Raw genomic sequence first — 27281 nt, forward strand, 5'->3', positions numbered from 1 at the left:
CATGATCATCATCATCATCCTCACCACTCGTCTCCATCTGATCCTCCCCACTATCCTTGTCATTCATCTCTCTCAACCGCTTACCAAGGATATGAAAGTTAGCCCACACCTCGGACTAGAACCTAGTGAACTAGCTATAAAGAGAGTCAAGTCTAGCGTGAGAAGAGGATGCCTGCTATGTCATAGAGGTCCTGAACTCTTGAAATGATGCAGAGAGGTCGGTGATGGCCGCCATGATTTCGGCATTAGACGGTGCATGAGGCAGCTCCTGCGGGATTTCCTAAGCTCTTAGGCATCTCTCAGGTGCAGTAGGCAACCACATGTTGCCAATGAGCTCATATCCCATCAATTTCAGAGTAGTGGAGTTGAAGATGTCGGAGGGCCTGACTTTCTTGATGGTAGCAAATGTCGTCCTAGTAACCCTCTCCCTAACGAATAGTCTAGACAAGATACCACCGTAGGGTAAAATGATCCTCTTTCCAATGGTCTTAACAAACATCCATCATAGGATCAGCCTGGGGAGATCTAACTTCTTTCTTGTAAAAAGGCACCACATCACAAAGTAGTCTAAATAGGATACATGATCCCTAGATCCTGACTTTGGTAGTATATTATGTGAAATTATGTGGTGTACCACCTTTGCCTCTAAGGTTAGTGATCTGTAGCTGGGTGTGTGTGTCAGGTCAGCTATATGATTCGCCATAATAAGATTGACGAAGGTGCTTACTGTGAAATCCTGCTCTCCAATCCAGGTGGAGGAAGAATCAAGATAGATAAAATCACCACGCTGGATTTGAAACGTCTCCGCCAGATAAGAGTCGTCAAAGTGGAGATTAGTCTCGAGTAGCCTAGAATAGTAGCCCTGGCTATCCTGTGCAAGGTTGGCACAGAATAGCCGGATGAGCAAAGGATACATCCCCCGGGGCTGGAAGGCGACAAAATCGTGCCACCCCTGGTACCGAAACATATCCAGGACATTATTGAAGTGGGCTTGCATGAACTCTATGTTTAGGATTTTTCCCAAGATTGGATCTTTAAGACGAAAAATCCTATCATACTTGATTCGCTTGTCAGGTGTTGGGAACCACTACTCAAGTGGGATGCCAGCAGCAGCCTGTCTATGATCCCTAGCCATATATAAAAAATATCCTCAAAAAGATATTAGGCTGAAGGGTGAAAAATGCAAGAGGGCTCTCAAGAATAGGAGAAAAATGAACTGAATTTCGAAAAAACCCATATATATCAGCGCGTTTTAGGCACTTGAGATAAAGTTCGTTCCCCCAAACAGCTTTAATTACAGAGCCTCACTGAGTCTTTTCGGTTGACCGAGCAAGGTTTCAGTCGGCTGAATTTTAGGCGCCATTTTGCAAAATTGAGGATCGGCCGCCCGAACTTAAAATGAACTGCATAGTTCGGTCGCCTAAAGACCACATTCGGTTACTCGAACCATATTTAGCAACCCAAATAATTTTGAACATAGATGTTCAGCCGCCCGAAGAACAGTCAACATCCTGGTCAGACTTCCAAGTTCGGTCGCTCGAAGTGCAGAAGCACTATATGGTTCGATCGCCCGAGCTTGGTCAACTTATTCTGTTTTGACTTGTTTTCCCAAGCTAAGACCCCTATGGTTTATCTACAAGATTTAGGGCTTTATAAGAACTCCAATATGAGTTTAGGACAAGATGATACTTAACACATTAGTTATTTCCTAAAGCTCAGACTTACGTAATGGACAACGTATGCTTAACATAAGATTTGTACATTCAAGCACTGATTAAGCATTAAGAATTTTATACCCAGTAAAGATGCTTTTGTCCATTTGGAAGCGGATTTTAATTGAGCTACAACCAATGATTTCATATTTTAACCAATGAATATATGCATTAAGTTCAGATTGGTTATATTGCTTGAATTACCATATTGGCTTGGTTTTTCAAAATACTTAGCATGCAAAATTTTAAAAAGTGGACATATACTAAGAGTTTACATTTTCAGCCCGAACCACTTCCTAAGCCTTTAGTCAACACTATCCCCTATGGCTAATCCTAAATGTTATGGAAGAATTATGTGATCATGTAATTCCTATTTGAGCAAATTTTTCCTTGAATTTTAAGGGATTTTCTTTCTTAATAACCCATACCATTTTTCTATCTTTGATTCTTGATGGATTAGGACTTGGTGATTCTTTGAATTTCCATACTCGTTTGGGTTTTATACCTTTTCTTTTAAGCAGACAATCAAATTTTACGTACCCCTTCTTTTTACATAAGACACATGTGGTGTGAGTGTATGAGATGGCTGCTCATTGCCCAACATTTAAAACTTTTTTAAGTTCTTTTGATTGTTTCATTTTTTAGTTAACTCCTTTGAATTGAAACTATATAATTAGAGTGTTCTCTTGTATCTGAGAAATTTTTTTGATGACATTATGCTGTTTTTTTTTTTAGCTATAAGCACCAAATTGTAGATGAACTTAAGTTATGTTTAGTTTGCAGAATGAAATAAGGTGGTATTATAATAGCCACTATATACGGATATTATAGCTTGCAGAAAAAGGATGGTTATATTCTAAGGCATATTAAAGTTTACCAAAAAAAAGTTGTTGTTATTCAACAAATATAGAATTGCTTTAGATACTTCCATGAGTTATTTTCTTTTCTTTTCTTTAGTTTTTTGACGTCATCTGCATGGCTCATTTGCATTATTTAATTATTATAGTTGTTTTTGAGTCCTAAGGAAGCATTGTAAACCATGAACATCACATTCCATTTCTTCATAAAACTATATCCTTATATAGATTGTTTGTGGGATGCATGAACATATTACATTATTTAATGCTTATTATATGAAGCTCTTAGCTATTTAAATTGTATCATTTTTTTAAATTATGTCCGAATGTCCAATTATTTTGCTATCAAATCACTGATACTTATAGTACGTATATATATATGTTCAAAAATTGTATACTAATGTTTTTCTATAATTCTTAATTTGTAGGGTTTGCGGCTGTCACAACATCAGCACGACGTCATGCTACAATTGGATGCAACTTTTGACTTTTTTTTTTTTGTATTTTTTTATTTGAACAGATGAAATTTCTGTATTTGAATTTAAATTTGTATAATGTATTTGAATATGAATTTGAATTATTTATAAATTTGAATGATATATGAATTTTTTAGTAATTGTGGTTTAATGTTATGTATAGGAAAATGTAATTATAGATTTTTATGAGAATTAATTATTTTAAAATAAAATTAATAATAGACTAATAGTGACGAATTTAAAAACTGTCACTACTAGTAGAGTATTAGTGAAGGTTTCAGAACCTTCACTAATAGTACAGTATTAGTGACGAATTTTTAAATTGTCTCTAAAACCAAAGTATTAGTGAAGATTTTAAATTCGTCACTACAACTCTATGATTAGTGACAGTTTTGAAACCTTTACTAATACTCTACTAAAGCCCAAGTATTAGTGAAGATTTTATATTCGTCACTAATACTCCACTATTAGTGACGATTTTGAAACCTTTACCGATACCCAACTTTTAGTGACAGTTTCCAAATTCGTCACTATTAGTTTACTATTAGTGACGAATTTAAGCCGAGCTGATGTATAATTTATAGTGATGGTATTAGGATTTTAGTGACGATGATAATCTGTCACTACTACTCTATTATTAGTGACACTTGCAGTAATCCGTCACTAATAAGTATTACTAATGGAAGTTATGATGACTATTTTAAAACCGTCACTAATACTTATAAAACCATCACTAATACTATTAGTGACGGTTTTTTGATTAATAGTGAAGATTTTGATCCTTTTTGTAGTGAGAGAGAGAAGTGTTGAGAGAATGAGAGAAAAGGACACAGAGGGAAAATGAGAGAGAGTTTAACAAAGCTGAGGCATTCTTTCATGTTCTAGTGTGCCCAAAATATCCTCTCTCCATTTGCATTTATAAAGGAATAGAGAGAGAGAGAGAGAGAGAGAGAGAGAGAGAGAGAGAGAGAGAGAGAGAGAGAGAGAGAGAGAGAGAGAGAGAGAGAGAGCAGTTTGTTGGTGGTTTTTGAGCGTGGAGGTTGTGGGGGGTTTAGGAGATCATGGAGGAGTTGAATGGATGGGTGAGGAGTTCAAATCGGAGTAAGGAGGAAGCTTTTTGGGTTGTTTGTCGGCAAAAATGGTGAAAAACAATTGCTTTTTAGTGATTCGGAAGGTGAAGGATAGCACACAAGCCAAAACTTTTTTTTTGGTGGTTATTTTTCAAATTTTTTTCACCTTAAAAGCGGCGTCACTCCATCTAAAATAGGTAAACCGCAAGCGCATTCAGTAGTGCCCAAAATAGCAACGTTTCTTGTGGCATGTGCTCGCAGGTGGGTGTGCGTGGACGACCATTCACCTAACCGATTTTTTAATTATTTTAATTAATTAAATACTATTTTCTTATATTTGAAAAAAATTTACTTATCAAAATGAAGAAAATCATCACCAGGCTGGAAAAAGTATTTAACATTCTAGAAAATCCTACAAAGGGTTTTTCTTCATTTTCGTGCAAAAAAGTTCAAAATTTGCTTAAATTGTCTTAATCATTTTGGACTCTCTTCAATCACTTAAAATGATAAAAATTGATAAAAAAAGAAAAAAGAGAATAGAAATGCCCCAAATGGAATAAAGAGGGATTTTTCTCAATTTTTATGTACAATCTCAAATTTCTCCCCAAATCACTCATAATCACTTTAAATCGTTCTGGATAACTTAAAAAATTGTCAAAATTGGTCAAATAGAAGTAGGAATGTCTTGAGCGGACAAAGAGAAAGAGAGAACCAAAGTTATTGCTGCCCATGGTTCTTGACGCAGGGTTCGGTCATCGAATTTTGATTGTTCAATAAAAAATGACTATCGACATGTGTGAAACCTCAAAAGTATGCATTCAACCCCCCATTCTACAAAAAAAGATACAAAAGTGTCTTCATTGAGTCTTTATCCCTTATTATATGTTAATTAATACGGCAAAAAACACTCACTTCTCTCGAGGGTTGGCAAAAAAATAAAGACCTCTCCTGAGGTTTCAAAAAATGCTGCAAACCTCTCTTGAGGTTTGCCAAAAAAAAAATACAGACCTCTTCTAAAAGAAGTTTTCTTTTTTGTAAAGTATAAATGGAGGTGTGAGTCTTTTTGACAAACCTTAGGAGAGGTTCTTGAGAATTTTAAAACCTTAGGTGAGATATTTGAAATTTTTGAAACCTTATAGGAAGTCATTGTCTTTTTACCAAACCTCAAGAGATGTTAGTGTCTTTTACCCTAAATATTATGCAAAAGCTTAATTGATTTGCTTGTTTTGTGATTTTTTTTTTACTTCTTTAGCACAAAGAAAATGACTGAAATCACATTGACCAAAAAAAAATTATAGATTCCTTTAAAAAATGGTAATTTTTTTAAAATTTTACAATATTATAATTAATTATAAATTTTTTTTGATCTAATCCTACTTATAAAATAATAAAAGTAATTTAATTCCAAATTCCATACAACGTCCTTTATTAATAAAAGCAATTCATTTCATTCCTATCATAATTTTACACTTCTTGTGTAACAAAAATCACTCAACTTGTTATTTAAAATTTTTCCGTACATAACGCGGTACATTTAATTATTTATCAAAATGTTAGAAGTACTCTTCTCTTTTATATTTTTCCTACTAGAAAACTTCAAAATTAATTAATAAAATAAGAAATGGGGAACTTTCAGATCGAAATTTCACAAAGTATTAGATAGGAGAACTTTCAATGGAGGATATAATGATGAAATTGGTGAACATTCAACTCCATAATCATGAATAAAAGTATGAGATAGCATTGCTTTCAATTAAGGAGATAATTCTGTTATCCTTTATCTAATGTGACGCACGGAGGGTTGGATTTGAAGTTTGAACATAGGGTTGGCATCTAGATGCCCCCACCAAGACACCAAGAATATTTTAGAAAATCATGAAGCATTGAGTTCTCGTGTACAAATCTGAAGTCAAAAGAAGAACATTTGTGGGTATAGATCCAATTCCGGAGTCCAGACCGCCATTATCTGTCAAAAGAGTGTAGCAGAAGTAAAATTTCGCCATTTTTCCCTATATAAAGGCAACCCATAACAGGGAAGAAGACAGGGATAGGTACAGAGGGAGAGGGAGAGAGAGAAAGAGGAAGAGGGAGGAGATAAGAGAGTTATGGTGAACCCCCAAAACAAGGCTCTGCCAAAGAGGATAATCTTGGTGAGGCATGGAGAGAGCCAGGGTAATCTAGATGGGGCAGCCTACACCACCACTCCAGACCACAAAATCCCGCTGACCCAGCAAGGTTTAGCCCAAGCCAGGCTCACCGGTGAGGGGCTCCGGCGGGTTATATTTGGCGACGGCGGATGCGAGAGCGCGAGGGTCTACTTCTACGTGTCGCCCTATGAGCGGACCCGATCGACGCTTCGGGAGATCGGACGGTCGTTCTCGAAGAAGAGGGTGATAGGGGTTAGAGAGGAATGCAGGGTGAGGGAACAGGACTTTGGGAACTTTCAGGTGGAGGAGAGGATGAAGTTGGTCAAGGAGACGAGGCAAAGGTTTGGGAGGTTCTTCTACAGATTCCCAGAAGGAGAATCTGCTGCGGATGTGTATGATCGTGTTTCAAGTAAGTTTTCTCAAAACATTTCCATTTTCTGTCTTTGTTTTTGTTTTTGATGTTTTCAGAATCATTTTTAGTTAAAATGCTGGATTGATGAGGATTTAGATGTGTTGGTTTTGTGTTGTATTGGTTTTGTTTGAAAAAAATTGTAGCATTGGGCTGTTAAATGTTGAATTGTCCATTTGCTGGGAAGCAAAATTACACGGATTATACATAGGCATTGAAGAATCAGAGAGGTTTTTTCGATGGCTAGATTCATCCATAATGGCAAATAGGCCTACATGTGTACTTACAAATCATGCTCATAACTGGTTAGACTCATTGATATTGCTAGAGCAGGTTCTACTTTGAAAACTAGAGCAGCACTCGTCATGGCTTCTTTGCAGCTATTACTCTCTTTTGTGCATTCGAAAGAAAAGGCTTCAGTAGCATTTGGCTTGCTATTGGGAATTTCATTGCCTGCTTTTGTAAGATTTGTTTTTAATTGTTACTTTTAGAAGCTAAGAAAAGATGTAATTTGAGGTTTAAACTGAATGTCTTTTTAAACCTTATTTGAAATTAACCAGGAAAGAGCCTTCACAGGTCAGTGATATAGTGCAAAAGAAAAACTTCAACTTGAAGCTAAAAAGTGAAATGTTGACTAGACACATTACAAATTACAAGCTAAACTTTTGTAAATGAGATAGTTAAACTTTTGGTGTGTGTGCAAGAACGGGAAACTAAAGTACAGAAAATAGCAGAAATCTATGAAGATTTAAGACCAACTGACCAAGTAATTTACCTAATCCCAATATTGTAAATGCAGTTTCTTATTAATCAGAATTGGCTGGTAAAAGTAAAACTGTTTTGGTCGTGTATTGGTATTATAAACCATCTGTCGATCTGTGGCGTCATGATACCCACTGATGCTGAGTCCAACTAAAAGAATGTATACATAAATAAAACTGAAAAGCTTGCTGTTAAGTCACCACTTAACCTAAAATACCAACCTAGTAGGTTGCAGGCAATAACATATGTTGAGCCTTAACAGTTAACACTTACCTTGTATGTGTGTCTTGGTTGCAGATGGAGAGTCAAACAAATAACATAAAACACTCATTATGGGAAAATAATACCAAATTTGAGATAAGTTAACAATTTCAAGCATTGAATCTGTGAATTTATGTCCCGAGAGAGAGGGGGGGGGGGGGGGAAATTGGGTATTTTAAAAATATTTCGGTCTCTTAATCCCTAATTTAAAAAATCCAATCATACAAGCACAATTTTGTAGATACACAGATTTCAGTATTACACAACTTAATCAATTCAATCTGTGGATTCATATGCCCTATCTTTAATCTTAGTATTACTCAATCAATCTCAAGTATTTTAGATATTTAGACATGCCAATATTTAAAACATGCACAGAAGATCAAATAAATATAAGTGCGGAATTGTAAAGAGAGATAGAGAGAGAGCGTAGACACTAAATTTTTAACGAGGTTCGGCCAAACCTAGCCTATGTTCTCGTCTTGGGCAAAACACCCAATGGTTCCACTATTCTGTTCCTTAAATTGAGACGGAACTTCCTATTTACAATCCGCTGCTTACAAGAGGCGTAACTTTCTCCTAATCCGCTGCTTACAAGAGGCATAACTTCCTCCTTTAAATTTGCTGCTTACTTGAGGCATAGCTTCCTCACCACGGCTCACACACCGAACCGCAAATACAATAGATGAATACAATTTTTGGATACACTCAAACGCTTCTCAACAAGCTAATGTGTACAATTAGCCCTAAGCATTCTCACATAATATAACTTGAAGCTCAAGAGAGAATATGTGTTGATCTCAATATGATTTATGTAATGAAAAATGTATGATCTTTGTATATAAAAATGTGTATGATGAGTTTTCTCAAAAATCTACACCCAATGCAATATGTCTCTAAAAATTGATTTTTCAAATAATATGTGTTGGAGATCTAGGTTTTTTTTCAAATAACTTTTAGCACGAATAAAAGAATATAAAATCTTTGAATAAAAATAATATCAAGAATGCTTCAAAGATTTAAAGTCCTAGAATGAACTTTTCCCAAAAGATTTTTCAAACAATTATATGGGAAACTAGGGTTTTTGCTCTCTCAATAAAATATTAAATAAAAGAATACGAAAGAAGAAATAATTTGAAAACACAAATCAAATACTTGCTTTTATCAAACCTCAATCCAAAAGATGTTTGCAAGATGTATGTGTGAAAGCTCTTTGATAAACTGAGAGAATGCCCAAAAGATGTCTGAATGTGATAGAATGTTGACAAGAGGTTCAAAAGTTGTTCAACTAGGGTTTTAGGTTGATATTTATAAGTAATCTCGGCACCTAAATGATTTCTGGCCGTTGTATCATTTAAAATATATTTAATGATAAAAATATGACCGTTTTAGTGCTGGGGCGTCAGTTTGCGTCATAGACTCGTCGACGAGTGTTCAACACTCATTCGTTGATGAGAACATGGGTTCATCGACGGGTGGATTGTCTAAAATTTTTGAGCTCTCGGTATTTTTTCGTCGACGAGATCAGAGCGTTCGACAAAGACCTTCATGCATTCGTCGACAAGACCAGGGGAATCGTCGATGAGCTGCTTGTTATTCAGCCCAATCCAACCTAGGTCAATGCATATGAATATGTCATGAAAGATATGCATCTTAAGGTCAGTCTATATGTCATTTTTGAGCTTCCAACTATATCATGTGAGTATGCATATACAAATATAATCCAAAACAACACAATTGAAATAAGACTACGTCTTCACTCATTTGCTCTTAATTCTCTATGGAATGGGTCAAGATATGTGAGCTTTATGTTTCTTACGACTTCCTCTTTGCCATGTGTGTGTACTTGAAGTATAAACTTGTTCAAGTACTAAACGTACAGATGAGATATTTGTGTTTTGTCATTATCAAAATGGGATTGAACTCAACAAGTCAACAAAATCCAATACCTATTTGCAACCATGGTTCCAAAACCATGTTAAGCAGAACATAGCCTAAAAGCTTAAGCTATTGGGTCATGGGCCAACAATACATATCAATTAACAATTTCGTTGTCTTGAAAAGTATTTTAAGAAGCAAAAATGCATATAAACGAAATAATGTAAGAAGGCACTTTTTCCACTCTCTCTGCGTGTGTATGTGAGTTTTCTGAAAACAACAAATATATATTTGTTGCCCACCAACAAATAATTCTTTGATATTTCATAGATTGCTTCATTCAATCCAGGGTTCAAATCTGAAAGTCTGTATTGTTTGTTTGACCATTTAAATGCATGTGTGATTTCTTAAAACAACCACATATATTTTTGTAGTCTGCCACCCAAAAATTCTTCAACATTTCATAGATTGCTTTTCTCATTCCAGGGTCCAGTGTTGGTAGTTTGACCTGTTAATCATGTTCATAGTGAACAAATTGAATTGAAGTATTCCATAATAAAACCTTTTTGCTGGTTATGAATTTACAGGGCAAAGCTCCCTTTTGTTTGTCTCTATCTATCCTTGTTTCAGAGGTAGTTAGCCTGCACTAGGGCATTTCTCCATTGAGCACTTCTCACTTTTCCATTTGGACAAGGTCATTCAGGGAGCCAAAGCCCCCTAAAAGTTGAGGCTTTTCATTTGGACTATGGTCTTTACAAAGTTAGTGCCAGTGATTTGTTTGGTGAGGAGTCCAGAGCAGCTGTCATGAGTAAATTGTTGAAAGAAACTAATGCTCACCTTTTTCTACAGGGCCAAAATGCAAGGAAAAATTTGTTATGGACCAAATTATTTGATGTTTTCTGTGAGTCATGGGTTTGTTTAGCTACAGTGGGACTATGGGAGATTTTAAAAATAATGTTTTGGGGGTTTGGTGAGAATAAGAAAGAAAAAGGATGTATGGTGATATGCCCTTTTGACCTTTTTATGTGGAATGATAGGAATTAGGTTACTTCCACAAGCTTTAGTTTGGGACAAAATTTCATTTTTTTTTTCTCCTAATGATTTTTCTTTGCACTTAACTTTAAACATTTATAGAAATACTTTTGTAAATGCTTTGCAATGGAATTTGAGGGCTGCTCTTTCACTTTTTGCTCTTTGTTTTTGAGGATGCCTCTGTCTCTCTCTCTCTCTCTCTCTCTCTCTCTCTCACACATGCGCACAAGCACACACACACACACACACACCAAACTCAAATTCTAGTGGTATTACCTGTGAGTACAATAATACCTATGCATGTCATGGACAGAAATGGCCTGCATAATGACAGGTCTTCACTTATTTTACTAGTGAAATTGAATATGAAAGGATTTTGTTTCTAATTTTTAGGAAAAATCACATCAAGCTCCCCCCATGGTTTAACCAAAAATCACTGAAACACCCTGTGGTTTTATTATGATCACTAAGCCACCTTGTGGTTTCCAAAACTATTAAAAGTTGTAACACTATTAGGTTTTTTTTTTATAGGTGAAAAAGCTAGTTTTTTATGCGAGAATGCCCTTAAATGTATTTGAATAAAGTGCAATACAATTTTGTACTACGTTTTATCCAAATCCATACAAAATCGAATTCAAGGTCCCAAATTCATGCTCCCAAATATTTAGTAAGAGAGTAATATAATAATAATAATAATTAATTAAAATATTTTTTTGAAAGGTAAAATTTAATTAAAATATATTAAATATTGATGAAAAACTAGAGGTTTACAGATGGGCACCCCCCTTGGCCCTGATTCCACCCTTGGTCCCTATACTCATTTGTGAATATTATTTATGTTTGCATGTAATCCACCATAAAATGGAACTCCCACCATTATCTGCAATTCAAAGGCACTGCCTTTGATAATTTCTTCCAATCACATGGGTGTAAGGGACAAAGTTGGCTGCCTGCAAACTTCCAATTTTTCATTAATATTAATATATTTTAATTAATTTTATTAGTATTATATTACCACTCTCTTTGGGATCTTAGATTTGATCTTGTGTGGATTTAAATAAAACGTAGTACAAAATTTTTTTGTGCTTCGGTTGAATCCTTTTTAAGGGCATTCTTGTTTATAAAATAGTTTTTTCATCTAATAAATTGGTTTCTGTCAAAAAAACTAAAGGTGTTATAACTTTTCATAGTTTTGGAAACCACAAGCTGGCTTAGTTGAGTATAATAAAACCACAGGTGACTCTGTGATTTTTGGTTAAAACACGTAGGGGGTGTAATTTCCCCAAATTTTAATTTTTAGGGATTATTATTATTATTATTTTTGGGGGTGGGGTGGGTTGGGGGTGGGGTTGGGTGTGGATAATATGGCTTGCCCTGGAAATCTTTGCTCAATGACAGTGCACCTCTATGGAACTTCAGAACACTTTTTCTCAATATTGTTTTTTCCAAGCTACTTGAAGTTTGTTTGGAAGTTAAATGTAACATTATCGAGAATATAAGAACCAAATATATAGAAAAACAAATTTTGGTGCCTGAAGAGAATTTCTAAACAAAAGTTGTTCTTGCATTACAATATGCCCATTGCATAATTTCAGGTGTTTAATTTCTATTCGAGACTAATATTATTTGAATTAAATCACATAAATTACTTCTTGCATGCTTTTTAGTTGCTTAGCATTTATACAGATCAAGATCATATTGTCTCTGTTACCCGATGAAGTTTTTGCTGGCCCAGAAATCTATCTTTTTGAAAATGGTCACATCAGAGCTGGCAAAAATTCTGAACGAACAATTGGCAATCTGATTCCTTGGCCCTGGCTGTGTTTGGTGCAATGTTTTGTCTATTTTTTTTTTTTTCGCTCGAGGACAGTCTTTTTCATTTAAAACTGATGGGTAAAATTTTTCTGTCTTAGACATACAACCATCAACAACAACAACAACACAACAACAACAAAACCAAGCTTTAGTCCCACTAAGTGGGGTTGGTTATATGAATCATTTTCCGCCATGTGCAAATCAAATGAGCCATGTGAAAACTTTTATTTATTTTTTGGCTTATCAAGATTGAAATTACCATAGTCATGAACTCAATGAAATTGCAGGTTTTCTTGAATCTCTATGGAGGGATATAGACATGAACAGAATTCACCGGGACCCAACTCATGAGCTAAATCTTATAATTGTGTCGCATGGACTAACCTCCCGTGTCTTTCTCATGAAGTGGTTCAAGTGGACAGTCGAGCAATTTGAGGACCTTAACAATCTTGGAAACTGCGAGTACAGAGTAATGCAATTAGGAAGTGGGGGAGAATACAGCTTGGCAATACATCATACTGATGAAGAACTGCAACAATGGGGTCTCTCGCCCGAAATGATAGCTGACCAGAAATGGCGAGCACGTGCAAATAGGGGTGATTGGAATGAAGGTTGCCCTTGGTACCTTGATGCATTCTTTGATCATCTAGCAGACTCTGATGATGGTGCTGAAGAAAACACTGATAAAGCAAACCATACAAATCGTTTGAATAACTGTGCATAAACTGCCTGGAATCGGATTGCAAATTGTTCATCCCCTACCTTTGAGGCTTTGAGTATAGAATTGGTAGATCTGGACAAAATCAGCAATTTTGTATAGTTTTGCTAAGTTTTGTCCGATTGCGTACAATTTTAAATTCAAGGCTCAAATTCAATGTTCCTCACTAATTCTGTTCTCAATTTGTTCTTGATTGTAATTTTACCGAGTGCTTTATGTGAGTTGGAAATTATATTCTTTTTCTTTTTTACACTTTCTTTGTATTGGTTGACGAAATATCGAGTCTGATATCCTAAAAATTGAAGGCATGCTTATTTTTGGAAATATTTTTTCATTTTACCTTCTCATCTCCATTTTTAAAGTTTCCCCTCCCTTTTGAAAAATTTGAAAATAAAGTGATTGCATCCATTTGTTTGAAATGAAATAATATTTTCCAATCAAGTGACAGTAAAAAAATAGTGGTGGTGATGATTGTGAGCGAAAGTGTTGTTGTGGTGGTGGTGGTGATGAAGGGTGGTGGCAGGAGGCAAAGGCTGGAGATGCTGGTGGTGGTTGCAGCAGTGGCCATGATGGTAGCGGTAGGTGGTGGCACTGATGATGACAACCAGAAGTGATGGTGGCAATGGCAGCAGTGGTGGCGGCAAGGATGGCAACAATGACACATGCAGCTAGTTATGGTAGTGGCAGCATGTAGTGATTATGATGATGTTGGTGACAGTGGTGAAGGTTGGTGACGAGGGCAGAGGAGGTAGCGACTAGCATTGATGCTGGTAGGGGTGCAAAATTCTTGGTGGAATAAACTTGAGAAATAAATTTGGAAGACATAAAAAACTTTGAAAAAGATTTTCCCAGAATCTAGCATAAACTCTAAAAACTAGAGGATTAATTTCTAAATTTTTGGGGAGAAGTTTTTATTTGAACACTACAAGTTTTTTGTTTAACAGAAATATTTTCTCCAAAAAATTGGGAATTTGATTTCTTTTGGTGACTGAATCTGAGATTATGGATGGATCACTACTTTTATTTGATCAATAATTTTAATTTTTTTTAATGATTTTTCACAGAAAATTTTGTTAAACTTTTCAGAAAACAAAAAAAAAAAATTTACTGTAAACGTGCCTTGTTTGATTTGAGATCAATATGGGAGTTGCTGAGAAGAGCTAAACCTGATTTAAATTGTTTTGGTCATTTTGCTTTCTGATTCATGAATTAAACCATCAGATGCTAGTTGAATTAAAATTCTGTGTTCAGTCTGCAAATATGCAATTTTCCATTCACCAGGAATGCAGGAAAACGCAAAGAATGGGAAGACACTCCAGAGCCCACACAGTACTCACATGTGGCACGTGATAGATAGCCAACTCAACCATGGACTTGGCAGAATGGCAGTTTGGCTGGTTCGTTCATGGAAGAGTCACATTCATCAATCAAGGCTTCTGCATAATAGACTCCTTGGTCAGTCCAAAGTTATGGCCGGATGTTTCTCTCTAAGCTCTTTTTTTCTCCCACTACAAATCTGCTTTTATCTGTAAAGAGATTGATTTTTCATTACCCTTTTTTGGGATCTGGGTCTCCTTTAATTTTCTCGGGAAAACAAGAAAGTAGATGCTGGTGGGTTTTTCTTATTCTGTGCTTTATGAGAGTTGTTTTCCGCACTCTCTTTTCATCTAATAATACAATACGCAAATTATGTCTGGGTATGTAAATGAATAGTTATAGAAGAGAATAAAGTGTTCCTATGATTGCTTTGGACTAAAAATTCTTGTTTTTGACATAATCTTCAAACGGGTATCTGAGCTTTGATTTTGGGTATTCCTCAGTCTTGCAATTTGGGGTTTGTTCCTTTTGTTTTAAGAGATTGGAGATTGCTTCATGCGGGGGATAAATGGCTCATTCACGGATGTGTAATTATAGGGTGCTGAGATTGGTGTTGGTTTGGGGTTGTGCTTGTTTGGCTGGTGTCATTTTGGGAGCACCATTGTTCTGGCATCTCAAGGAGCATTCAGCTGCTCAAACTTCATGCCCTTCATGTGTTTGCGATTGTTCTCCAAAGGCCACCATTTCCATGCCCTTAGGTGAGGCCTTGCTTCAATTCCAGTTGACTGTTTATATTATTAGTCTTGTTACTCTTAAAGGTCTGTTTTGTTTCTGATAAACTTGCTTGATTGTCAGCTTTTGAAGTTTTCATGCCTTGTTTAAATTTACCTTTTGGCACTCTGGTTTTATATTTTTGACCCTTTTGATAGGCTGAAAATATATCAGATCGTTCTTGGATATACACAAGTTACTGCAGGTTAATGTATTATTGTTTTATTTTTAAGTCAAAATCTCAAAACTCTAGCCTCATTCAAATGTGATGGCCGAGGTGTGAGTAGAAATTTTATAACAGAATGAGATGTTTTCACCGTTGCCTAATTTATTTGATTGTTGATTCTGACTGGATATTATTTTCTGCATTTGTTTTTCTCACAAGAAACAAGTGATTATTGTTGATTAGGGTTAAAATTTGTGCTTACAGAGCCTGTACTTTATAAAGATTTATTTTAGTTTTCCCTTTTCTTTCCCCTCAAATTCTTGAATTGTATAACCTAGAATGTGTTTTGTTTGACTGTTGTTTGAGCTGGAAATCAGGGGAGACCAGAATGTGATTTCATCCTTGACTTAGCAAGGTCATGCCCCAAGTCAAAAAATATGGAGAGACGCTTCCCATTTCACATGAACAATAGAAAAAGAGAATTGAAATGAATCTTCGAATGAATTGCTTATGACATTAAGAGCAAAATTGAAGAAAGATGTTAACTTGTTCATGATATCTACTATTTTTTCTTAAATCAGATTCTGAAGTTTGTCCTGGAATCTTGTCCAGAGGGTTTGAGAATTGAAATTGAAACTTCCAAACTAATTGTCCTGGCATCTTGTCCAGAGGGTTTTGAGAATTGAAATTGAAACTTCCAAACTAAGCCGGAATATAATTCGAGGAAAACTGGAAAAGATTTTCTTTTGGATGAGTTCTTCAAATCTGCATTATTGTGTGAGGGGAAAATTAAATACTTCAGCTTAGAAATTATATATGCTGCTTAGTTTTTTTTTTTCAATAAAATGAAACAGGAATTATAGTTCAAGAAATTTTAAGTACAGCACTACCTCCAGCAGACCGAAAGACCACAAAAAATAGAACTGCTCCAAATTTCTATTTAGTTCTATACAAATCCATACAAATTTAAATCCAAGGCAAGAAATATAAGCAAAAAATGAGAGCAGCTCAACAATAGGGCTGCAGGAAAATATAAACAAGAGCTAGCAGAGAACGAAGAACTGCCCAACAGTAGCCTGAGCATCAAACTCCTGTCAGAAAGCAATAGCTGAAAACACTTGACCTCATAATATTTTCTACAGAAATCAACATCAAGCCACCCCGTCTAATTCAGAGCACTGCATCTGAACCCTGACCTCCTCAGCATCTATAACCTCCATGCCCTTTTTCCTGAACTATTGGACCAAGCTGCTGCATTGGGGGAATTCACTCTTGAGCCACCATAACTTCGTCTTGGGCCTTCATTCAAGGCAGCCTAATCCACAGCTCTATTGTGTAGTGTGTGCTCATTTAGGAAATACATCATAGAAAGGACATGCAATGAAAAGGTTATGTGTCGGTAGGTACATGTTTGTACATTTTTCTCTAGAGCCCTGGATTAGGAAAATGGGTTCTGCTCAAGTTATCAGATATCTTTTACTTTTCCACTCAACCATAATCAATCAAATGTTGTCCCAGAAACTTCGGGTCAGTTGAAGTACTCGTTTTTGCCATATAGTGCCATATCGTCAATCATCATTTTGCTTTATGCAGTCTCAACCCATGCTTATGTCATTGCCCTAGAGTTTGGAATCACGTCTATTATTTAGTTCATAAACTAGATACCATAATCAATTTTCTTACAGTACTTTTGCATGGTGTCTATTAGAGAACTCATCCTCAAAACTTAGGTATCAAGGAGAGAGGGTTAAGAGGATCTTACACCGATTTTGAAATTGCTCACAGAGGCGATGTGAGATTGAACGCATACCAACACTCCCCCTCAAGCCCATGGGGGGAATGAGGCGAGGAGATCCTATGGGGGGGAATGAGGGGAGGATAAGTCCAACCCATAGAGGAGCCAAGCAGCCCAAGGCCAAACTCTAATACCATGTTAGGGAACTCATCCTCGAAACCTAGTGTTAGGACCCTGTGAGCAACCAGAAAGATATGACACAAGAAATTTAACGTGGTTCGGTCAAGATCGACCTACGTCCACGGAGCACACCACAAATTCACTATTCCCCGGAAAAAATACAACTCTCTCACTCTCTTCCTCCTCTCTCTCTTCTCTCTAAGCTTCTCTTCCTCCTCTTGTACATATTACAACTTCCTCAACTCTCTATTTATAGGGCTGATATTTAATCACAATTTAATACAATAAATTATAAATTTGGGAGGTTATAATCATGGAGATAAATGGTGGATAAATGTCTAGCTTGCAACGCCAATTCTTCACGCCTGGCTCCAGCTATATCTCTTGTCTCTAGCTACAACAATCTCCCACTTGGAGATGGAGATGCCTCCTCATGAATAAAGATGTGCTCAAAAAATATGTCTTCAAGCATGAAGACCAACTGAAGTTGAACACAACTTCAGCTTCTCTGTAGTCACCACCTTCCTGTCTGCTTGATTCCTGTGGACTAATCTGATGGCTGTCAGTTTCACAACTGGTGCAAAGATGCCGGTGTAGTCAATCCCTCCTTCCGTTCGAAACCTTTGACTACCAACTGAGGCTTGTACCTTCTAGAGCCGTCATGCTCCCCTTTGATTCTGTACACTCACTTGTTGTGAAGAGCCTTCTTACCATTGGGCAACTCAGCTAGTTCCCACGTTCTGTTGGAGGTGAGGGACTTCATCTCGTCCTTCATCGCAAGCTCCCACTTGCTCGTATTTGCCACCTAACATGCTTCATCATAGCATTCGGACTCTCCTCCATCTGTAGGAAGTAAGTAATCAATATACCTTCTGTTTGGTACATGGGACCGAGTAGATCTCCTAAGCTCCGGAGCTGGAGTAGGAGGTGGTCGTGCAACAATCTGCTCCACATGTTCCTCTGCCTGAGGAATCTCGGTATTCTGCTAAAGATTCTTGGTGTTCTGTTGACGTGTCCTTAAACCTTCTAAAACATCATCCACATCTACAAAGGTCGTTTCAGGCTTTGTAGATTCTGTTGTGTGTCTATCTTTGTACATCACATTTTCATCAAAAATCACATCTTTGCTTCTGATCACTTTTTTGTTTTTATCATCCCAAATTCGGTATCCATATTCATCTCCACCATAATCGATGAAAGTGCATTTTCGGGATTTCAGATCCAGCTTATTCCTGACATGATCATTGATATGTACATATACAATACAACCAAAAACTTTCAAATGTGAAAGTCTTACCTCTTTGTTACTCCAAACTTCTTCTAGTAGACTATATTCCAATGGTACTGAAGGACTTCTGTTAATCAAATAAGCTGTTTGTGTTGACTGCTTCTGTATAAAACATCTTTGGCAAGCCTGATTGCATACGTATGCTTTTGAATTTTTCTGTCAACGTTCTATTCATTTGCTCGGCTATGCCGTTGTGTTGAGGCATACCTGGCACAGTTCTTTCCATTCTGATACCATGCTCATAGCATAATTTCTTGAACTCGGTGTCAACATACTCACCACCGTTATCTATGCTCCGTTTCTTGATTTTCAAACCAGTTTCGTTTTCTACCATCGCTTTCCAAATTTTAAAAGCATAAAAAACATCATATTTATACTTTAGGAAGTAAACCCATACCTTCCGTGAATGATCATAGATAAACGTGATGAAGTAATGCTTTCCACCTGTGAACGAAATGGTTGTTGGTCCCCATACATTTGAATGGACTAGCTTAAGTCTCTCCTTCTTTGGGGTACTGATGTTTGTCTGGAAATTGACTCTCTTCTGTTTCCCAAATATGCAATTCTCACATGTGTCAATCTTCACCGACTGTAAATCACTCAACTTACCCTTCGAGTGTATCACCCTAAGTCCCTTCTTACCCAGGTGTCCGAGTCATTGATGCCATAAGTTGCTATCATCATTTTCTATAGCAACTGTAACAGACATACATACATCAGGAGTACATAAAGAGTACCGCTTTTCTTACCTCGAGCAATTGGCAATGCACCCTTCGAAATCTTCCATTCATCACCAATGAAGGTTGTGTTATATCCTTCATCTGCCAATTGACCGACTGAGATCAAATTCTTCCTTAGGTCTGGAATATTCCTGACATCTCTCAGTTTTTATACTGACCCATTCATTTTGATCTTCACTGTCCCCTTACCGGTAATGTCGCAAGGTTGATCATTTCCCAGATATACTTTACTGAAATTACCTGATGTATACTCCTCTAGGCAATCTTTGCCGTAAGTGGCATGGGATGAAGCTCCAAAGTCTAACACCCAAGACTTATTTTTGTTCTCCAAAGAGCAGATCAACAAATCATCATTTTCTGAAGCAACATTTGCTTTTGTCTTTGCCCTCGTCTCGTATTCTTTCTTTTGACTTCTGTACTGGTTCTTGTAATGACCAGTTTTTCCACAGTTCCAACACTCAATAATTTTTGTGCTATGGGAACCTGTGTCCTGAAAACCTCTGGGATTTCTGGATTTAGATTGCCTGGGCCTAGATCTGTCGCGGTTGTTTGATTGTCCATGCTTGTTTCCTCTGCCTCGACTTTCCATGTTCAAGGGTGAACTCGAAGTGGAGTCATGGTTCGACTGCATTCTGATTTCCTCCATCAAAATCAAGTTGACGACCTCATCGTATATTAGCTTTGATTTTTCTACGGAGTTACTGATTGCAGTAACAATACCATTCCAACTTTCGGGCAACTGACTAAGAATCAAAAAGGCACGAATCTCATTATCAAACGTTATCCTGATTGAAGCGAGTTGATCCGACAACTCATTGAAATTATTCAAATGCCTGTTGAAACTTTCACTTGCAGACATGCTCATAGTAAATAGTCTTTTCATGAGATATACCTTGTCTGCGGTTGAAGGCTGCTCGTACATATTAGAGAGCGTATCCATCAGAGACTTGGTGGATGATATATGCTTGATATTGAACGCCACGGACTTTGACAACGTCATTCTGATGGCTCCGAGAGCTTTTCGATCAAGCAACTCCCACTCATCCTTGTTCATAGATGCTGGCTTACCCTTCAATAGTAAGTGCAATTCCTTCCCAAATAAATAATCTTTTATCTTCATATTCCAGAAACTGAAATTATTGCCATTGAATATTTCGATTTTTGAGTTCTTTTCGTTCGACATCTCGATTCGCTGATCTAGAGATGAAATTAGCTCAAATGGATAGTACGGTTGGATCCAGAATAGTTGAAAACCTTAGAAATGGTTCAAGTCGTTTGAAAAACGGACTCAAAACGACTCAGAAAAGCTCAATCAAAGTTATGGTCAAACCTAGTCAATCTGGTCAACTATGCTGACATGGCAAGCTGACGTGGCGGCTGGCTCAACATCACTGACATGGAAGGATGACGTGGCGCCCTGGGTCTAGATCGATTTGGGTCGGATACATATCTGCGGACCGGGTCTTGGGTTGATCCGGGCTGAGTGAGTGTCCAGGTCGGGTCGGGTGTATACCGGGTCACCTAGGTATCAAGGAGAGAGAGTTAAGAGGATCTTATATTAATTTTGGAACTGCTCACAGAGGCAATGTGGGACTGAACACACACCAACAGTGTCTTTTGATAAAATTAAGCGTGGAGTTATGAACCCATTGAATTATTTCAGTGGTTTGACAACAAGAGCGATGTCAAAATGATAATAGAAGTACTGATAAGACATGCAACCCAAAGCATATTAAGGTCCCAAAGACACTGTTGAGCAGTGCTCTATTCTTGCTTAATTATTCATTCATAGGAATTAATGTTGATATGTTTTATTTGCACATCTTCATCCCAGTTGATATAATTTTTCTTGATCTCTAAGATCATGTCTTCCTTTTACATTGGCTCCAAATCTTTCATTGTAGCAGGAGCATGACTATCTTAAAAGTTCATATTTAGGTCAGTTCATTTGCATCATGCCTGTTTGTCTTTGTAGAAAAACGTTGCCCCCTTAAAATTTTAAACGAATCACCGTCTGCGATAAATTAATTTCGCTCTCCTGCAATGAACCCAGACCCTTCTCCAGGAAGTAACTAATAAAGTGCTGTCCGATAGCTTAATTTCTGTCACGCAAATAGATGCAATAGAATGGAAATTGTGAGAATGGGAAACTTTGATGTTACTTTCTGTGTACCGAATCTACAGATTGTGATAAACTTAAGGCCAACACAAACGATGAGATGGGGAAGGGCATCATAGATTTACTATCAGAGGAGCTAAGTTTACAGCAAAATGTAATCAAAGATGAGTTGGAGCATACCGAGGCATTAATAATGGATGCTAAGAAAAACTCTTTACACTACCAAAAAGAAGCAGAAAAGTGCAATGCTGCGGTGGAAACGTGCGAAGGGGCAAGGCAGAGGGCTGAAGCAGCACTTACAGAAGAGAGTAAGCTTTTGGCATTGTGGGAAAAACGTGCTCGCGAATGTGGGTGGGAAGATGACAGAATACAGAATATTTAATCATTGCTTTTGATTCTGGTCTGATTGGACCCCAAATGCCTATATATGGATCATGTTGCAAAATGAAATGCGTCAATCGAGTATCCCTTTTGGAAGAGTGTATGCATTCAGCATTCTGGGAGAAAGAACTGGTGAAGGCTTGTGGAACGAAACAGATTGAATAGAATACTCAGTTGTATTTTTAATTTTTTTTCCCTGGCTGTTGGTTGCTTTGGCTATGATTTGCTTGCATTTGTACCTATTGTGTTAGTACAGAGCAGCAGTTAGTACCCATTTTCCCTTCTAGTTTATCGCTTGGAAGAAGCATGAACTTCTATGCTCTCAATTTGATGCATGGAAACTGAGTTCCAGGAAATTTAACCTCCACTTCTTCTTCTTCTTCTTCTTATAACAAATGAATATTTTGATTTACTGCAGTTCCATTTTTGTCACTGGATCAAATAATAATTAATAAATATGACTAGAATAGTGAACGCACCAGAAAATGCAAATTCAAAGATGTTACAATAAAAATAAAATTAGGCTTAATCATTTTACTCGATTATTATATTTTAAACTCATTTTTTGGTGCCACAAAAACAATCCTATCTTAGATAATGGTTCGAGATACTTTTTGTATTGTTTGAAGTTTTTATTAGAAAGTTTTGCACATAAAACAATTTAATTGACATATAAATTCTAAACAATGTAATTGGCAAATCAATTCTAAACATTATGCTGCAATTGGGGATGCAAGGTTTGGAGTAGGAAGAGTAGAACCTGAATTACCTGGCCAAAGATACGCCGCAACTACCGAAGACCCAACATTTTTCTTTTCATATGGTATTTCTATTTGTTGAAAATTTTTGCATCCATGGGAAGTTATGCCTTCTTTGATTCGTGGAATGAAATGGAGGTAAGAACAGATTGGAATAGAATTTTGAATGGAGAGTGAAGAAATCAAGTGACAATGGTATTTCTATTTGTTGAAAATTCTTCAATCTTATGCCATGTTTGATTCGTGGAACGAAATGGAGGTAAGAATAGATTGGAATAAAAATTTGAATGGAGAGTGTGACAAAATAAAGTAACAAATTCGATTCCATTACATTCTCGTTTGATTTGCGAAATGAAATTGAAGTAGGAAAGGAATTGAGGGAGGAATAGAATCAAAGTAGGAATGAAATTGCTTTTGCAATGTGGTTATTGCTTTTGGTTAATAACATGGAATGATGGTAAGAATTCAGCTTCAATATTTTTTGAGCACTTGGTATTTTTCAATTGTTTCTATAATGGAATGAAAAATAAGTCATTTTTTTAATTAAAATTCCTAATGTAAAATTATTTAATTTTGTGTTATATTATTTTTTAATCCTATATTAGTGATTTTATTAGTTTTAATATTATTATTATTATTATTATTATTATTATAATTATTATTATTGTTGTTGTTGTTGTTCTTTAGTTATTATTATTTTCATAGTAATTGTTGGGATATTGCTTCAAGGATTGAACAGCTGGAGCTAAAAGCTAAGGCTAAGTTAGAAGAGGAGCAGCTGAGTTAGTTAATATTGTTTCAGATAGTCAAATTGTTATTTTCTTTTTCTTGTTTCTTGTGTTGTATAAATACAACCATGTATTTTGTATTTTGTATTGAATAAAAATAGAGTATTTTTCAGCAAATACAAAGCCTGACATGGAATCAGAGCAAATACTTCTCTTTCGCAATTTTTCAAGAAAACCACAAGAGCTCTGTTTTCTTTTCTTTAACAATCTTTCCATAGCCTTTGCATTTATCTCTAAATTTTGCTCAGTACGAATATTCCCAAAGGTCTGCAGCTGAATAGAGAAGCTGATGAAAGACATTTCTTGGCATTATTCTTATATCAGAGAAGTTGAACAGTGAATATTGAATCGGCATTGTCTCTGTTTTTACAAGGAAAGATTTTTGTTATGCAAATTTTATATTTCCTTTACATTTCTTGGAAGAATTTCATAAATGACTTTTGCTAAAAATTCTACCAGCTCTCATTAGACCTGACAAAGCGGATTGGGTCGGTTTATCAGTGGCGGATAAGGTGGATTATCGGGTGAAAAAATCATAATCCATATTCGACTCGTTTAAGTGGCGGATTAGGCGGTTTCGGGTCGGATAATTTATGGCGGATGGGCGGATAATCCGCCATTCTCAAATATAATTTTATTAATAATTTATTTTTGTCATAATAATTTAAATTGTATATGATAACTTGCAATTAGTTTGTGTATTAACTTTTTTAGTAACTATATCAATCATTCAATCATTTATACTAATTAACAACTCCTAATTCATGCAAGTAAATCTGTAAGTAATAAAACATAATAAATTAATTTCAATCCAACTCAAAATAAAAACTCAAACTATGTGACTCGTGTGAGTCTAAAATCTAAACATTATAATTGTTCTTACAATATGTGAGTTTTTTTAAATACAACTATTTTCAAATCGTGTGAATCTCTCAAAATAAAACTATCAACAAACTAAAAAAAATCTCAATCCATTCTTCAAATAACTTAAAAATCATTTGAATGCCTTGAATTAATTGAAATGCTTTCTTTTGTGACATCAAAGCTTTCATCTTCTTCTCCTCGTGTGCCTATCATGAAAGAGTTCAAAATATAATTTAAGTTATGAATCGAATAACATAAATTGAACTTATTAATTAGCATCTCAAAAGTTACAAGTTATCAAACTAAAAAAAAAAAAAATTACAAATAATTTATTCAACACTACAAGTTAAAACAACAAATAAACAATAATTTATTGACTACATAATTTTCAAAGATAAATAGAAACACTAGCTGCACAGCCTGTGCTAGCGTAGTAATATTCAAATAAGGTCAAATAGAGCATGCTCTTTCAGCTTGAGCAATATCTTCAGCAAGTTCTTCCTTATCTACAAAATCTTCAACTGCATTCAAAATTCAAAATATAAATAAATAAATAAATAAATATAGCATAGTACATAGTAATTATAATAACATAGAAATATAATTAAATAAGCATACCTGCTCGACTATACAACCAATCACGAGTTAAAATGATAGTTTCAGCATTATCAGGCGTAAGAGAACTACATGACATATTTATCACTTTTCCTCCAATACTGAATGCTCATTCCGATGCAACAGTTGATATTGATATTGAAATTGATAAGATATCTCTTGCCATTCGAGAAAGAATCGGATACCTATATTCATGACTCCTCCAAAAGTCCAAAATATTCAATTCTTTATCACAATCTATCATCCTCTCTCTATAAAACATTTCTAGTTCTGACATAGGAGCTTCTTCATCTTCCTTAGCAAAAGCTTTCAAACCCTAAAAACAAGTATATAACAATAGAAATATAAAAATTCTATAGATGTATAATAAAAGTAAAATAAAAGTTGTACTTAAAAAAAAATCTTACTTTTAGTGTCACATCAACTGATGTTGCAATAGGTGTCATATGACCACGATCATGACTAATAGTTCCTTCAAAGGAATGCATTTTCTTAGAAGTCGAAGGGGAGTGGTGCTTCACATACTCATCAAAAAGTGAATGCATCTCACGCTGGATGTTGTTTACTCTATCTTTCCAAGACATTGGTTGCACTTCTTTTAAACAAAAAGATACAAATTGTATCTTGAAACGAGGATCCAGAATAACAGCCATTGCCAAAATTTTACTATAATCTAACCAGTATTTGTCAAATTTCCCTCGCATTTGAGTAGCCACATTCCTTAAAAAGACATCATCACCCGATGCCGCATTAAGTAAAGTTACTTGTACCTTCCATACTCCTTGAAAGTACAAATTTGCAGTTGGATAAGATGTCCTAGAAAAAAGATTTGTCAAGTCATAAAAAACCTTTAAGAAACTAGCAATCTTCTCAATTTCCTTCCATTCATCATCGTTTGGGCAAAACTTGAAATTCTCCTCACTAAACTTGAATTGGCAAATAGCATCTCTATAGTATAAAGCACTTTCAAGCATCATATAAGTAGAATTCCACCTAGTAGGACAATCTTGGCGAAATCCTCTCACACATGGCACTCTCACCTTTTCACAACATTCATGAAATCTAAACTTTCGATGTTGTGAATGCTTCACATATTTGACATAATCTCGTATTTTGTCCACATCAAAATGAGATAATTTTAGGCCATCTTGGACAATGAGATTCAATATGTGAGTGCAACAACGAACATGAAAAAATTGTCCTTCCCTTACCAAAGCATTTTTCAAGTTCAGATTAGACTTCAAAAACTCTACAAAATAGTCATTGGATGAAGCATTGTCCAATGTTATGGAAAATAGCTTCTTGTCTATACCCCAATTCACCAATAAGTCCATGACTTTGTTACTAAGTGCTAGACCAGTATGTGGAGGAGGCATGCTTGAAAAACTCAATACTTTCTTCTGAAACTTCCAATTTTTATCCACAAAATGTGCAGTTAAACATAAATAGCCATCAGTATTTAACGAAGTCCATAAGTCCGAAGTAAGAGAAATTCTACTAAAATTATTCAATAAAAGCTCACGAATGTGCTCTTTTTCCTTGAAAAAAACTCTCATAACATCAGCTTTTGCAGTATTTCTTGTCACAAATTTTGTCTCTGGATTTAATTCTAAAGCCCATTCATGAATTCCTTCATACTCAACAAAAGAAAAGGGCAAATTGTGTCTCACAATTGCCATTGCCAACTTCCTACGTTGTACGGCTTGATCAAGTTTTCGTGTATGCAAAGACAACTTTCCATCACCTTGACTCATTAGCATTTGTTTCAGATCATTATTTTTCTTTCCCATGCATTTTTTTATATGACAATGTAAGTTTGATGTCCCACAGTTCTTACTATGGTAGAGATATTTCTTAGGACAATATCTACATTGCGCATATTGTTTATCTCCATTTTCAATCAACTCAAAATCTGTCCAAATACTAGATGTTTTTTTCCTAGCTCTTTTTACCTATGGAGTTGTTTCTTTTGTAGGTTCTGTGTTTGATGAATCTAGCAACTGAACTTCTTCTTCACTCATTTCATCATTTTGATCAATTGAATTCGCTACTGATTGAGACATTTTTTTCTCAAATCCTTATAATGCACTGCAAAAAATTAAGAAATGGGATTAAAAGTTTTCATTGCCCAGCGAAGGATTAAATTCATCTTGAAATAGAAACAATGCTACTATGCAGGCCTACCACAATAGCAATGCAGAGATGTCATCATGTCAAAGTATTTAAAATGACAAAGGTATACACTTAGTTTGCCTTAGTCCATTGTACTTTTTATGAATTACTATATTTGTGTACTTTTCCTCTTATCATATCACAAACTCTCCTTTGAAAAACTCAAAATGTTAAAAGGATTAATGCTAATAGTAATAATTTTAACAATTTAAAGAGAAATAAGATTAATGCCACCATACTTTTGTCATGA

At 35.7% G+C, this 27281-nt stretch overlaps 2 protein-coding genes across 2 annotated transcripts; both read left to right on the forward strand.

Moving 5' to 3' along the window:
* Positions 1-5689: 5689 nt before the first annotated feature.
* LOC131154274 (phosphoglycerate mutase-like protein AT74) lies at positions 5690-13387 on the forward strand. Its single transcript, XM_058106945.1, has 2 exons — positions 5690-6671; positions 12707-13387. The coding sequence occupies exons 1-2, from the start codon at positions 6221-6223 to the stop codon at positions 13141-13143; spliced, it is 888 nt and encodes a 295-aa protein (XP_057962928.1). The 5' UTR covers positions 5690-6220; the 3' UTR covers positions 13144-13387.
* Positions 13388-15022: 1635 nt separating this feature from the next.
* On the forward strand, positions 15023-21835 carry LOC131153942 (uncharacterized). Its single transcript, XM_058106388.1, has 2 exons — positions 15023-15272; positions 21519-21835. The coding sequence occupies exons 1-2, from the start codon at positions 15023-15025 to the stop codon at positions 21833-21835; spliced, it is 567 nt and encodes a 188-aa protein (XP_057962371.1).
* The last annotated feature ends 5446 nt before the right edge of the window (positions 21836-27281 follow it).

Source organism: Malania oleifera, chromosome 4 (assembly GCF_029873635.1).
Source record: "Malania oleifera isolate guangnan ecotype guangnan chromosome 4, ASM2987363v1, whole genome shotgun sequence".
Taxonomy (NCBI): Eukaryota; Viridiplantae; Streptophyta; class Magnoliopsida; order Santalales; family Ximeniaceae; genus Malania; species Malania oleifera.

Excerpts from the sequence above, each read along its gene's own strand:
- LOC131154274 (XM_058106945.1), top strand. The coding sequence starts at position 6,221 with ATGGTGAACCCCCAAAACAAGGCTCTGCCAAAGAGGATAATCTTGGTG. Across the intron at positions 6,672-12,706 it reads TGTGTATGATCGTGTTTCAA|GTTTTCTTGAATCTCTATGG; the intron begins GTAAGTTTTCTC and ends ATGAAATTGCAG.
- LOC131153942 (XM_058106388.1), top strand. The coding sequence starts at position 15,023 with ATGGCTCATTCACGGATGTGTAATTATAGGGTGCTGAGATTGGTGTTG. Across the intron at positions 15,273-21,518 it reads TAGTCTTGTTACTCTTAAAG|ATTGTGATAAACTTAAGGCC; the intron begins GTCTGTTTTGTT and ends CCGAATCTACAG.